Here is a 14,037-nt window from a genome sequence, read left to right as displayed (position 1 = left end):
AGGGGAATGTGGAGCTCTCCGAATTCGCAGAAGAGTTTCTTCGGTTGGCCTCGAGTTCGGGTAGTGATCGTCGCTCCCTCCAATTCCTTGATTTGTTTTTTTCTCCAGGAACACAACGACCACAAGACCTTTCCCCCGCATCCTGTTCTTTGTTCCCCAAGTTTGTCAGCCTGCGCCGCCGACATCATCGCTTGGCGCTCGACGACAAGACATTGGCAGCTCCATATGGGTGTCATGGGTCAACGGTCATGCTGGCGCGGCAGGCTAGTGCCGCAGGATGGCGGGCAGAGCTGGCTAGCTGAGTGGCCGCCGGCATTCTGAAGGAGATCCGGAATAGGTATTCAAGACACAAGCGTCGTTCGTTGGGAGAGGCACATGAGGGTGGCCTGACAGATTAGACTATGTCGTTGAATATTGGAATTTGGACGCCATTGAATGGATTACTGATGTGATGGATATGTGGGCAGAAGCCATCACGAAGATCAGTCCGTCAGCGCCAAACACAGACGCTAGTAGCAGAGAAAACACAAACCGCAGCGCGCCCAACAGCCGGCTGGCTAAGTCCTCGCTGTACTACCCGGCAGGCTCCCAACAACAGGACATTGGGATGCACGCCGCCGTGCTTGGGCGCAGGGCATTGTTTCCAAGGCCGGGGGGAGTCGCTAAATGCGCCGCTGCAGCTTCTGCAGCGTAGAAGGTAGCCAACACGCGGAGGCGGAGGAGGCAGGCGGCAGGCCGGCCACGGGCGAGCCTCCCAGCTACTGAAGGAGGTGTTCTGAGGAAACTAATACAACACGGCTTGGACAATTGGTCCCGGGCGGTCAACGTTCAACGAACAAAGACACTAACATCTGGCGGCTCAGGGCGGATGCCCGGGGTTAAAGACTGGCGCGGGGATGTGTGCAATAACTGTAATTAGAGAGTCGAGCGAGGAGAGAGTGGCGGGTTGGGGTTGCAGACTAGAACTGCGCGCAGCAAACATCAGTATTTTTGGTGGTCTGATGGGAGCTGTCGCGCTGGAGCCAGACCCGGCAGCGCCCGCGACGGGATACTGCAGCGGGTGGATTTGTTCCGCCCTAAACGTTCCATTCTCTCGTCTCGTGCGCGCACGAGCAAACTTTTTTTTTTTGCCTCGCAGAGAGCGCTGCGGAGCGACTGGATATCAACCAGACCGGAGGTTGCCTCGGTTGGGGTAACTGCAACACAAAACACGGTCACAATCTTAATTAACCTATTTTTCATTATTTGGCCCACAGCGAGATCAGGCGCAGGCCCCACCGGAGAGGATGAAAAAAAACTCTGCCGCCACTCGGTCAGCTCGACGGCCCAACAGCCTGGATTTGGTCCAGGCCCCAGGTGAGGGAGGAGGCGTTCCCCGGACTCGAACGCCAGGGGTCGAGTGGAATTCGCCGAGCAAACACGAGAGCTGCTGGCATTGTGTCGGTGTCGGGGCTCGGTTTTGACAGAAGTGTACGGAGCATGACCGAGAGCAAAACGGCAAAATTGTGGGGCTGCTGCATCATCTCTGAGAGAATTGAGAGGCACCTGACAATGGCCGTGACGATACGGTTGCTTAGTCACATGATACTCCGGGCCCAGACTGTGGCTAGCACTGGGACTAGCAGAGCAAGACGGGAGGAACGTTGCGATGACAGCGAGGAATTTTTGCGCCCTTGGGCTTGCGCAAAGAGGTGGTGCGCTGCTAGGGAAGAAAGCTAGTTGAGCAAAGCACCAGGCCTAAAGGAAGCAAGACGAAAAAGGAAGAGCGGCTTCCCCAGGCTTTCTGGCCAACCACAGCCATGCGCCGCTCCCGAATCGAAGCCACACATGTCATCCATCCTGTCGACCCTTGATTGCGGGCCGGCCACGGTTCCTCGTTCCCCATTCCCCCATTTTCCCCCACGGACGGCGCGCTTGTTGGTACTGTAATCATCATCCCATTGCCTCTGCGCGTTACGGGATACCATACGTTTAATTGCGGAAGGAAATCGAAGGGGAAGAGAGAACAACAACACTAACAGCCGCCTCACGCCACGTTGGAGCAAGCAGCACGATGCAGAACAACCTGGGACTAGCTTACCCCGAGATAGCCCTCCTTTTTTTTGTTTTTCGTCCGTCCGCTTGGTTCTCTGCCCGTGGGGAAAGGTGATTTGAGTTAGTGGGGGAACGGGGAAGTTTACGGGGCCCCGACATCCACCCACTGACAGAATGTCCCCAGAAAAGGACCGTTTTTAGCCGACGAGCCCCTTGTTCGCCGACCCTTTTGCCCCTCAGCCAGCCAATTGGACGGGTCTCTGAGAGAACCATTTGGTTTTAGGAGCAGCTTTTGGCGAATGAGATTGCTGGCATTGGCTTTGGTCTCTTTTACGAAGCCTACACTGGAGCCTCCCTAGCGAAAGGCAGTTATTCTTTTGCTCGTCAAGTGACCAGCTGGGTGGCAGTCACGAACACGCTGTGGCGTCTTGCGAAAAAAGAATCGCCGGGTCAAGGCCGGAGCTGGGTAATTCGGAGGGCGGGCGCTGGCGAGCAGGCATGTCTCGCCACCCCCCGGGGAGCACCAGGACGGGCGGCCGAAGGAAAAGAGAAAAAAAAATGGTGCAGCAAAACTCGTGGCTCCCGTGGACGGGCCGCGGCGCTTGTCTCGGCGACTGGGAGAAGCGAGACGAGGAATTTCGAATTCGTCGACGGGCGAGACACTGATCTTGGCTGGGCTGGGTCCCGTCCGAGGCAATGGCGCGCCGAGGAAAGCGCCGCACGGATGCCGAGGAGCCTACGGAGTAGAGAAACAGACGCTAAACTCGATCCCTGTCGCGTCAGCAAGCCCCTCCACCCCGCATTTGGCTGCACTGGGCTGGACTAGGTGAATCTTCGGCCAGATCTATGAACCAAATGACGACCAAAAGCACGATGGATCCACCATCGAACCGAAAAGGTGCCTGGCCCAGCGGCCGGGCCCTGTCAGTCGGCGGCGGAGTTTTGGATTCTAGACAACAGGGATTCTAGACAACAGGACTCGGGCTGGCTGCTGTTCGCTTTCTGGTTCAGCGTACTGTAGAGTGCATGCACGCAGCCGAGATAGCAGGGCCCTGGTTCCAGTAGGGAGGATTGCTCTGCGGTCTTTAAAGTGGTGCGTCGGGCGTATCGAGCATCGAATCGAATGAGACGGGAAGAGGGCGTAGCTAATTGATAGCAGACACGGCAGACAGGGCGAATTACCACTGTGTGCACGTACATCCAGACAAGCTTCCGCACCTGTCTATCTACGGCTTGGAGCTGGGGCGCGCAACCACCCTGTTGGGGCAAGTGCGCCGACGATTCGACACAAACAGGTCGACGGACAGCAGCGAGATGCAACGCACCCGCAACGCACCGGTCCGACTCGGTCAATTGACTGCTGGCCTCTGCTCCATACGGCCTCCCACCCCGCTCCCGTCCGCCTGATGATGAGCCTGTTGCTGCCAGAGCATTGGTAGGGCCGAGTGCATCCGTCCTGCACGCACCAGACCTCCCTTCAAGCCATTTTTGGGACGGCGAGGGGAGGTTTGCGGGTTAGCGTCAACGGGTCCACCCGGGGCATTGGTAGCTTTTGGGTTGGCAAAGCACCAGGCAAGCGCCAGGCAAGCACCAGGGAAGCGCCAGGCAAGCACCAGGGAAGCACCAGGCAAGCACCAGGCCAGCAACAGGGCCGTATACCATCAAATGGATACGCAATAGCTCTGCAACCTGCTGGGGAAATCTGGGAGATGCTCGGCGCTACTCTGCATGGCATTGGCATGGCATGGCATGGCATAGCATGGCATGGTCCATCCGCCCCGCGGAGGGGAAGCTAAGCTGCTGGGGCACCGGTGCCACCTTGGGTGCAGGCGTCCCAGGTTCTTCGAATCTGCCGCACGCCTTCCATTCTTTCGCCTTGGGTAGTAGCCCAACATTAGTGAAGGTCTGGGGCTGGGATCTAGGAGGCGAGGGTCAGATTCTGGGCGGCGATGATCTGGAGTCCTTGCCTGGGGGGATGAGGGAGCTAGGGCGGGGCGAAATAGGCCGTGGAGGCAGAGTGCCTCGAACTTGGGAAGGAAGGACCCATAGGATGGAAGATGGGTCCCCGCAACTCTGCACGCGATCGATCCCGGCGGGACAGCGGCGAAATACCCAAGCACGCGTGTTGCCAAGTCGGGGGTAATCGAGCTCCCCCAGTTTTGCGGCGGCTCGTGAGTGGTCAGCCGCGCTAGTGCTCCACAAACCCTGACAAGCTTTACAAAACCTGGAACACATGGGCTGTTCACTATTCGGCGGTGGGTGCGGTGGTGCAGAAGCTACTCCATGGTAGTGGTGGCGTATTGGATTCCATCTCTTCCCGCACCTAGTCGTAGCGGAATAAGGAAGCGAGCGACGAGCGACAGCGACGAGCGACGGGCGACAGCGACGAGCGACGGGCGACAGTAACGAGCGACGAGCGACAGCGACGAGCGACAAGTGACAGGGGGCATGTAACCTCTGCTCCCCTGCCTATTGTACTGTAGACGTACGGTAACCAACATGGAACGGAATACTAGGACGTACCTTACCTCCACCAGGGTCCCGTCCTCGGTACGTACCTCGCCTCCTACCTACCCTGCGCCTACCTTCTTCCCTTCCTGCTGCCGGGTCCAGTGACCAGCGCCATTGACCAGTGAGCAGTGACTAGAGCCACCACCTTACTACTACTACTAGGCCGGCCCCACTTCCTTGACTGCGAGACTCCACCTCCACTTTCTTCTCCCTCCTGCTCATAAAGCTTCTCCCGCCCGCCCGGCTTCCGTTATTACTCTCTACTTCTTCTGTGTCGAGGTCTTTCAATCTCCTTCCCGGACATCGTGTTGAGTATCCATTCTCCCGTTGCCTATCGAGACCCGGCATACCACGCCGCCTTCAACCCACTCACGCCGAGAAAGTCGTCGCCGGCTTCACATCCTCTGCCTGTCAATTCTCTCACCATGTCCTCACTCGACAAGGAAACGGCCCCAGCAGCCGACGCTAAGCACGTCGGCGAGCTCGGTCTCGCTTCCACTAACGATGTTGAGCGCATTGAGGCCCCAGTCACCTGGCGCGCATACATGCTCTGCGCCTTCGCCTCTTTCGGCGGCATCTTCTTCGGCTATGACTCTGGTTATATCAACGGTGTCAATGGCTCTAAGCTCTTCATCGAGGCCGTCGAGGGCATCGGTGCCACCGCCCTCTCCGAGTCCCACTCGTCTCTGATCACGTCTATCCTGTCCGCCGGAACCTTCTTCGGTGCCCTCATCGCTGGTGATGTCGCCGACTGGATTGGCCGCAAGTGGACCGTTATCATGGGCTGCGCTATCTACATGTTCGGCGTCGCCATCCAGATGATCACCGGCGCCGGTGATCCGCTTGCTGCTATTGTCGCTGGCCGTCTCATTGCCGGCGTCGGTGTCGGCTTCGAGTCTGCCATTGTCATCCTGTACATGTCTGAGATTGTAAGTTCCCCAACATGCTTCCCTCTGCTGAAATCCGCCCGGAGAGGAGACTGACACCCCCTGGACAGTGCCCCCGCAAGGTCCGCGGTGCTCTCGTTGCCGGTTACCAGTTCTGCATCACTATCGGAATCATGACGGCCTCGTGCATTGTATACGGAACCAAGGATCGCACCGATACTGGGGCGTATCGCATCCCGATCGCCATTCAGTTCATCTGGGCTCTCATTCTCGGAGTTGGTCTCATGTTCCTGCCCGACTCGCCCCGTTACTTTGTCAAGAAGGGCAACCTCACCCGCGCTACCGACTCGCTCTCGCGCCTCCGTGGTCAGCCTAAGGATTCTGAGTACATCCAGCTCGAGCTTGCCGAGATTGTGGCCAACGAGGAGTACGAGCGCCAGCTGATCCCCAACACCACCTGGTTCGGCACCTGGGCCAACTGCTTCAAGGGATCCGTTTTCAAGGCCAACTCCAACCTCCGCAAGACCATTCTCGGCACTTCTCTGCAGATGATGCAGCAATGGTGAGTCCCGCTCCGCTTAGTGCCGCCATGAGGCACGACATGCTGACTAGATTTCAGGACTGGTGTCAACTTCATCTTCTACTACTCGACTCCCTTCCTCCAGTCGACTGGTGCCATCAGCAACACCTTCTTGATCTCCCTGGTCTTCACCCTGGTCAACGTCTTCTCCACTCCGATTTCGTTCTGGACCGTTGAGCGATTCGGCCGCCGCACCATCCTCTTGTGGGGCGCTGCGGGCATGCTCGTCTGCCAATTCATTGTTGCCATTGTTGGTGTCACCGTCGGATTCAACCACACCCACGTCGATCCCAGCGACTCGACCAAGACGCTTGCGGACAACATCTCGGCCGTCAACGCCCAGGTTGCCTTCATCGCCATCTTCATCTTCTTCTTCGCCTCGACCTGGGGACCTGGCGCCTGGATTCTGATTGGCGAGATCTTCCCCCTGCCGATCCGCTCGCGTGGTGTCGCCCTGTCGACCGCCTCCAACTGGCTGTGGAACACCATCATTGCCGTCATCACCCCCTACATGGTCGGCGAGCACCGCGGAAACCTCAAGTCGTCCGTCTTCTTCATCTGGGGCGGTCTCTGCACCATCGCGTTTTTCTACACGTTCCTGTTCGTCCCCGAGACGAAGGGTCTCTCGCTTGAGCAGGTCGACAAGATGATGGAGGAGACCGTTCCCCGCACCTCGGCCAAGTGGAAGCCCCATTCCACCTTTGCCGGTGCCCAGCGCGACGATGCTCGCCTCGTCGACCCTGAGAAGTCGGTTTAAGCGCAGCTTTCACTAGTTACGTCGGGGGTGCGTGTATTTAGATGCAGGCGGATGCTCTATGCGGTGGGAGTATTTTTTCTTTTTGTTTTCCATGTCGCGCTATTTACCTAGCCTTGTTTTCACGGGCCGGAGCATCGGATACCCTACGTGTGTGCCGTGGGAGAGCATCACAGCATGATGGGGGATTAGGTAGTGAAGGCCACAGGATTTGTTGATTGAGAAATCACGCAACTTGCTTGAGCTCCTGGCCGCAAACCGACAAACTGAAATTCTCCCAAGAAAATAACAAGTCTGTGTATCTACACACAATACTGTACATAATATTTCTATAATTCACATGGCTAGGCTCAGCCTGGGTCTGCAACTAAGAGCTGCTGCCTTTATGCCAAAGCCACTTCTCTTCTTGACATCTCGTCTTTTAGTGAACTTGCAAGTGTTACGTCGCAGCCCGATTTCCCTTTGGCCGACCAATCTCCCTAGCTAAATAATCCACAAGCTGCTCAAGCGTTTTGTGCGGGGCCTTTTCAGTCCTCCGGCTGTCAGGCATGCCTCGATTATTAGATGCAGTGCTTTTTTTATCAAGAGAAAGAGTAACAGAGGCATAACAGCCAGCTCCACCTCTGCCAGCCAGCCAAGTCCACACCGCTCATTGTTCACCCGTCCCAGGGGTCTCCATAGCTCCATGCACAATCTCGGGAATCATTTCCGCAGCCCTAGGGAGAGCGAGGGCCACCGCATCTGGAGGCTACACGACAGGGTGACACAGTGGCTGCTACGGGGCGTCTGTGTGCCCAGAGCACAAGACACAAAAGCAAGAGTCTAATTGAGCGCGAGATGATTCGACAAAGTCCGAAGCGGGCTGACGACGGCGCAATTGACATGCGAATTGCGTGTGGCGTTTTCAAACGCGGTAGTTGACTCCGTGTCTTGCTCTCTGTCCGACAGTCTGACTACCACCTGTCTATACTAGACTGGAGCCGGGATAGGGCTGTTGAGTCCTCCCCCAGATCTGCTCGTTACCCAGGAAAGGGGGCATTGCCATGAAACATCAATGGATCTCTGCTCTGCGGCCTGCCGCCCGTGATTACCAGGGAGAGGGTCGACAGACTCGCGGCAGGAGCCGTCTGAACATGCAAGCAACTACGTAATATTATATACGCACCGGTGGACCCCTGGGCGCGTGACCAAGGTACGGTGAGGTAGGCAGCACCCGCGCTGACAGGTACGGGTGACCTCAGCAGCCGCTAGTAGAAACCTACGTTGGTCAAGCTCCTACTTCCATGCGCTCTCGCCCTCGGCAGAGGTTGCTAGTACAGGACAGGTCCCCGCTTCTTATTACTGGACGATGATGGCGGGCAGGAACCGGACGATGATGCCGGGCAGGCACGCAGTAATTAGGGGCTTAGAGGGAGGAAAGCACCCCGCTTCCGTCATTGTCTGACCACAGTTGAGTTTCCATTTGTCACACGTAATAATCCCCTCGCGGCCCTGCACGGGGAGGGGTCCTGGCAAGTTTGGCTTCCAGTTTGTGCAGTTTGCTTCGAGCTTCCTGAGGCCTCTACGGGGTATACCGACCTTCCGAAGTAGGAAGGGGGATGGATGCCTGGTTCTAGATCTATGCAACAGCCAAACCAGTCAATTGGGAACGACGCAGTTCGGTGGGAGCTCTGGGAAGAGGGGGAGGGGGTAGGAGCGGAGGGGTGGATCAATGCCATTGCCCGCGGATCTAGGCCGACGGACAGGATTCTGCCTTTATTAATTATCCGCTCCCCTCGCGCATCTAGCCATCGTTTTCATATGCGTTAATGTAGTACCACACACACATCCGCACACACGCATAAACACGCAGGCTGAGAGAAAGGCCCAGACCGTCCTGCATCGTGCTCCGTCTTGCATCGTGCTCCGTCTTCCCGCCCAGCACCGTTTCCGTGGTAGGGTAGGAGTGCAACGTTCTTGGGGTGACTCTGGGCCTTTATTCTGGGACTGCTGCACTCGTTTGCGCGTGTTGCTGCCGCCAACCACTCACTGGTTTGCACATAGCTTGGTAAATCATCACTCGCTCGTTCCCGAACTGCTCGGCAGCCGACCACAAGGTAGATTTTTTTTCTGGGTACGCCCGTGACTGGCCACACCCGTGACTGGCCACGCCCGTGACTGGCTACGCTGCTAAACAAGGTTGCTCGGTAATCACCGTAGCCAAGTTACCGACCCAGGTACATTCACGCGCCCGGCTTAGTGCCGCCGGCGGCGCCAGTCTACCCGAAAACGCACGAGCTACCTAGGTACCGGGTACCTACCTACATACCCACATACGTGCCGCAAATCACCCGGCGGGAGCCACAGCTAGTCATCATGCCGCTCCCAGCAGGCGTCTACTAAGCTGACCAAGTGGGCTCGTTCCTCCGGCCCAAGGCGCTGCTCGCGGCGCGCGAGACGCTCAACAACACGGCCCAGCCAACCAGCAGCGGCGAGCTGCGCCGGCTTGAGGACGAACACGTTGCGGAGGTGGTGCGGCGGCAGGTCGACAGCGGGCTGCGGTCCGTGACGGACGGCGAGTTCCGCCGGGCGTGGTTCCATATCGACTTCTTGACTTCTTGCAGCATCTCGCAGGCGTCGAGCGGCGGGGCAACCTGGCGTCTGTCAATAACAACAATGCCGCTGGCGCCACGTCGCACGGCATGACGCCGCCCCGCCTCGCCGTCGTCGGCAAGATCAGCCGCCCCAAGCCGATCCAGGTCGACGACTTTGGCTTCCTCGCGCGCCAAGTTGCTGCTGTCGCCGAGGACAACGCTGTCGCGGAGGACAACGCTGTCACGGGGGACAACGCTGTCTCTGCGCCTCTCCTCATCACCGCCAAAGTCTGCATCCCCAGCCCGACCATGGTGCATTTCCGCGGGGGGCGCAACGCCATCAGCACCTCCGCATACCCTTCGCTGGAGGACGACGGTTTCTTCGCGGACCTGGCCGCGGCGTACCGCGCCGAGCTGGCGGACCTGTACGCGGCGGGGTGCCGCTTCGTGCAGCTGGATGACACGAACCTGGCGTACCTGTGCGACGCGCAGATGGCAGCCGCGGCCGCCGGGCGCCACGGCGGCGCCTCCGCGCTGCAGCTGGCCCGCACGTACGCGGCGCTGATCAACGCGTGCGTCGGGGGGCGGCCGGCCGACCTGGTTATTGGCATCCACCTATGCCGCGGCAACTACCGGTCGTAGTGGTTCGCGGCCGGCAGGTACGAGCCCGTGGCGGCGGTGCTGTTTGGCGAGCTGGACGTCGACGTGTACTTTCTCGAGTTCGACGACGAGCGCTTGGGCGGCTTCGCGCCGCTGCGGTTCCTGCCGGCGGCCAAGACGGCCGTGCTGGGCTTGATGTCGAGCAAGACGCCTGCGCTGGACGATGAGGGTTCAGCTCGACGGAAGAGGGCAACGAGCTGTCCGAGGACGAGCAGTGGGCCAAGGTACGGCTCGAGGTTGAAATCGCCAAGGAGGTCTGGGGCCCAGACCTCGCGGTGTGAGTTGGTATGGGGAGGCGTTTGTGATTATTCTAATTCATAGGCGTTTGTTATTATTCTAGTTCATAGGCGTTAGATATTCATTCGAAGGCGTCGAAGATGTCGGATATTAATTCAAAGGGGCCGGATATTTATTAGAATGCGTCGGGTATTTGTTTGAAGAGGTCGGGTGGTTTATCAACAGGGTCTGATATTCCCCTCGAAGGGCTCGGATATTTGGTAAGAGGAATTCAGGGGCGGGATTCAGGGGTGGGATTCAAGGGTGGGATTCAAGGATGGAACATCTTTTACGGTGCTTCTTTTTGGTGGCGCGCATGGAGCATGGCACGGCATGGCATAGCATAGTATTCAACTGCAACTGCGATTAATTCATCAAGATGGCAAAAAAGCTACTACATTACACGGCATTGCACGGCAGCCGTCTCTCTCACGCCACCCCAGCATCTGCACCTCGCAGCCCCCCTTGCCTCGCCCAGCGTAGCTATTCGTCACACCACCTGCACGGCGCGCAGGAACGCGGCGCTCTCGTTGCCCTCGCGGACCTTGGCGATGGGGGTCAGATAGACGTCGCCGGCGGCGGCGCCGTCCTCGCCCTGCTGCAGCTTGCGGACGTACGCCTGCGCCACCCTGAGCCACATGGCCTTCTCGGCGGTGCTGGCGCGGCTGCCCTCCCACACCCAGATGGTCTTGCCGGCGTCGTCGAGCAGGAACACGTCGTCCCCGACGAGATCCTCGCGCGAGATGGTCTCGCCGCCCTCGACGCCGTCGTCGCCGACGAGCCGGAACTCGAGCTGGCCTGACGCGTCGCTCAGCCGGAACAGCTTGCGCGAGCGCTTGCGGGGCGGCTCGCTGCCTGCTGCCAGTGGAGCGGTGGCCGCGGCCGAGGTGCGCATGGGCCTGGGCGCGTGGAAGGCGTCGGCGGCGGCGGCAATGTCGTCGTCGGAGGCGCCGAGGGCCTTGAGTACGGCGCGCGCGCGCGACTCGGTCTGCGACAGCACCTCGACGTTGACCTTGACGCGGCGGCCGTCGGTCATGTCGTGCACGATCTGCGCCGCCTTGGCCTTCTCTATGGGCGAGCAGCGCCGGCCCTGCCACACGGAAACGTGGTTGCCCTGGTCGAGGATGAAGACGTCGCCCTCGTCGAGGCTGCGCCACGTCGGCTCCACCTCATGCACCACGACCGCGCTGCCCGGGCCGCCGCGGCCGGCAACCGCAGCGGCCGGCGGGTGCCGGAACACGCGCAGCAGCACCAGCCGCTCGCCGTCGCCCTTCTTGTCCTTGAGGCTGAGCGCGTCGACATGGTGGAAGCCCGAGGCCACGCCGCCGCGCCGCACCGTCAGCCGCGGGAACAGAGCCACGAACTCGTCGCTCGGCGCCGCCTGCAGCTCGCGGTGCTGCGTGGCGGCGCCGTGCAGGAACTCGTCGAGCTCGACCGTCTTGTAGGCGGCGGTGCCGGCCTCGTCCTGCGTCGTGTGCGCGCCGAGCCAGAAGAAGATGTCGTGTACGAGCTTCTTCTTGGCGGCTGTCTCGTCGATGTTGTTGTTATTGGTGGTGGTGGTGTTGGTGGTGGTGGGCGCTCCCCGGTGCGAGTGCAGGACGATGTAGCTGTCGCCCTCGAAGAAGTGGCCGTGTTTGGCCTTGGGCACCAGCACGGGTGTGAACTTCTCGATGCGCCACACGTACAGGCCGGACTCAGCGCCGACGCCGCCCGCGCGCCACGCCGGCTCGGTGGCGGCCGAGTTGTGCTTGACCTTGTGGTCGAGTTCGCTGTTGACCAGCTCGACGTTGCTGTCGCGGATGTCGTACTCGGTCGGCCGCACGAGCCCGCCGGCGTGCTGGTCTTCTTCTGCGGACGACGCCATTAGCAGGCTGGAGGACGACGGGCGGCTGGTCTGGTGAGAAAGACAGGTCGGGGTGGCGGGTTCCGATCTTGGGGCTTTGATGGGCCGAGAGAAAACCAAGAACCAGAAACGAACGAGGATGTGCAGCGGCCCGGTCGTCTGGGTGCCGATGGGTGGACGGTGGCGGGGGATGAATTGATTAAAAAAAAACCAGCAATCGATCAATCGATTGAATCCCTCGGCTGCGGTGGTCGGTCGAACGCAAAACTCGCAGCTTAAAGCTCGCTTTTTCCTGTGGAGAAACAGCAGCGCTGAGGAGGTGACGTCTGGCGCGTTGCTGGCACCCCACCCCCTGGGCGGCCTGGGGCGTTTCAGTGTCTTGCGCCGCACCACAGTGTCCAATAACGGGCGCTGTTCGGCGCCGCTCCCGCTGAAACCGAAACGCCGGCCGCCCAACACGCTTTCTTTGGCTCTGCAGTGGCCCGCGAATTCGGGTCGGCACTGCCACCAACGGGAACAAAGCCATCCAACACTCACTCGCTCGGCTGCCGGGTCGGTTGCTCCGTCCGGTGGTCGGTTTGTGTCAGCGCCGACTCCCGATAACCACCCGCCGACGTTGGCTCTGGGAACAGGACGGCAGAGGCCGAAAGTGAAGACTTGCCAGACGCAGGAAAGACGGCGTGCAGGAAAGACGGCGTGCAGGAAAGACGGCGTGCAGGAAAGACGGCGTGCAGGAAAGACGGCGTGCAGGAAAGACGGCGTGCAGGAAAGACGGCGTGCAGTGAGCAGTCTTGCATGGCTGATTTGACGACTTCTCGAAACTGACAGTAATTAGGTACCTTAACTCCTCAGTTGAACAATCGAAGACGTAGCCAATGGTCCAACCCTCGTCGGTCCTCCAATTGGCATCGTGAATTCTCAACTCCCAAAGCGAAGACTTGCCGCCAAAAGCGGCTACATTGAGCGGTTTAAGAGAGCTGGAAATAGACCCGCTCCTGCAATGGTCGGTAAACCGACTGGCAAACGGTTGGCTTTTGTCTCCTGCCGTCCCCAGTTTCAGACCCAAAAAGGAGCAATAGATGCAAATCCGGGAGCAGCTGCAGGTCTCGCATTCAACTAACGAGTCGGGGACCCAATGGGCTAAGCGGATGTGGTGCAGGTGCACTGACGACGGGTGTCGCCTGGAATTGACCCACTTTTCATGGAATTGAACCACATTTTCCAGGCCCTGGTTAGCATGCCTCTGTACGGAAGTCGGGGCCAAAAGAAAGGATATAGCGCTAAGGAGCTGGGGGGCCTTGTCACAGTATGAAGAGCTAGGAAGATCCTGTTTATACTGTAATTTGTATGTAGTCAGCATCTTCCTGAACCGCGCCCTAATGCACCACTGGATTCAGACTTTGGCACCCACACACGCCAAAATTTGAAGCCAAAAAACGCGCAATCTAGGCAGTTCATGATGCTGTCGGGTGGTAGCGACTGGTGGGTAGGGCAGGCTAGCTGCAGTCCTCAGGCACTACAAGCCACTGGCGGTAAGACCTCTTTTCCGAAGTAAGGAGGAATTTCGCTAATAAAACGGCAGGCGAAAGACTCGTATAACCGGACCGCTCCACAAAGAGCCAGAAAATTGACTAACCCGAATTCGACGACGACAATGCCGCCCAAACAACAGTCCTCCATCGCCGAACGCACGCAGGCGTTAGTTCTACACGTAAAGGGCTCCAAACCAGCGGAAATTGAAGCTATTACGGGCATCAAGAAGGTCGTATTCTATCGGCTATTGGCACGAGCGAAAGAGAGGGGATATATACCTAGTGAAAGGGTCCAAAACCACCACATTGAGAATGCCGCGAAGACTAGCCGCCCTAAAGTTATTAGCCCTATTGAAGCCAAAGTCCTTGAAGCTGTGGTAATAAAAG

General features: G+C 58.9%; 3 protein-coding genes across 3 annotated transcripts; 2 read left to right on the top strand and 1 right to left on the bottom strand.

Annotated features, from left to right (window-relative positions):
• The first annotated feature begins 4,798 nt into the window (after positions 1-4,798).
• B0T26DRAFT_363823 (general substrate transporter) lies at positions 4,799-6,936 on the top strand. Its single transcript, XM_060434620.1, has 3 exons — positions 4,799-5,474; positions 5,543-5,994; positions 6,052-6,936. The coding sequence occupies exons 1-3, from the start codon at positions 4,971-4,973 to the stop codon at positions 6,767-6,769; spliced, it is 1,674 nt and encodes a 557-aa protein (XP_060294719.1). The 5' UTR covers positions 4,799-4,970; the 3' UTR covers positions 6,770-6,936.
• Positions 6,937-7,367: 431 nt separating this feature from the next.
• Positions 7,368-10,280, top strand: B0T26DRAFT_873565 (uncharacterized protein; the record flags this gene model as incomplete). Its single annotated transcript, XM_060447995.1, has 5 exons — positions 7,368-7,554; positions 9,159-9,310; positions 9,370-9,915; positions 9,982-10,136; positions 10,175-10,280. Exons 1-5 carry the CDS (start codon positions 7,452-7,454, stop codon positions 10,278-10,280), a joined length of 1,062 nt encoding a protein of 353 aa, XP_060294718.1. The 5' UTR covers positions 7,368-7,451.
• A 357-nt stretch (positions 10,281-10,637) lies between these two features.
• B0T26DRAFT_832921 (uncharacterized protein) lies at positions 10,638-12,482 on the bottom strand. Its single transcript, XM_060447487.1, has one exon. It carries the CDS (start codon positions 12,137-12,139, stop codon positions 10,766-10,768), a length of 1,374 nt encoding a protein of 457 aa, XP_060294717.1. The 5' UTR covers positions 12,140-12,482; the 3' UTR covers positions 10,638-10,765.
• Between the last annotated feature and the right edge of the window lie 1,555 nt (positions 12,483-14,037).

Source organism: Lasiosphaeria miniovina, assembly GCF_030549165.1.
Source record: "Lasiosphaeria miniovina strain SMH2392-1A chromosome Unknown B0T26scaffold_5, whole genome shotgun sequence".
NCBI lineage: Eukaryota > Fungi > Ascomycota > Sordariomycetes > Sordariales > Lasiosphaeriaceae > Lasiosphaeria > Lasiosphaeria miniovina.
The sequence above is the reverse complement of the archived record's forward strand: the minus strand, read 5'-3'. Positions and strand labels throughout refer to the sequence as shown.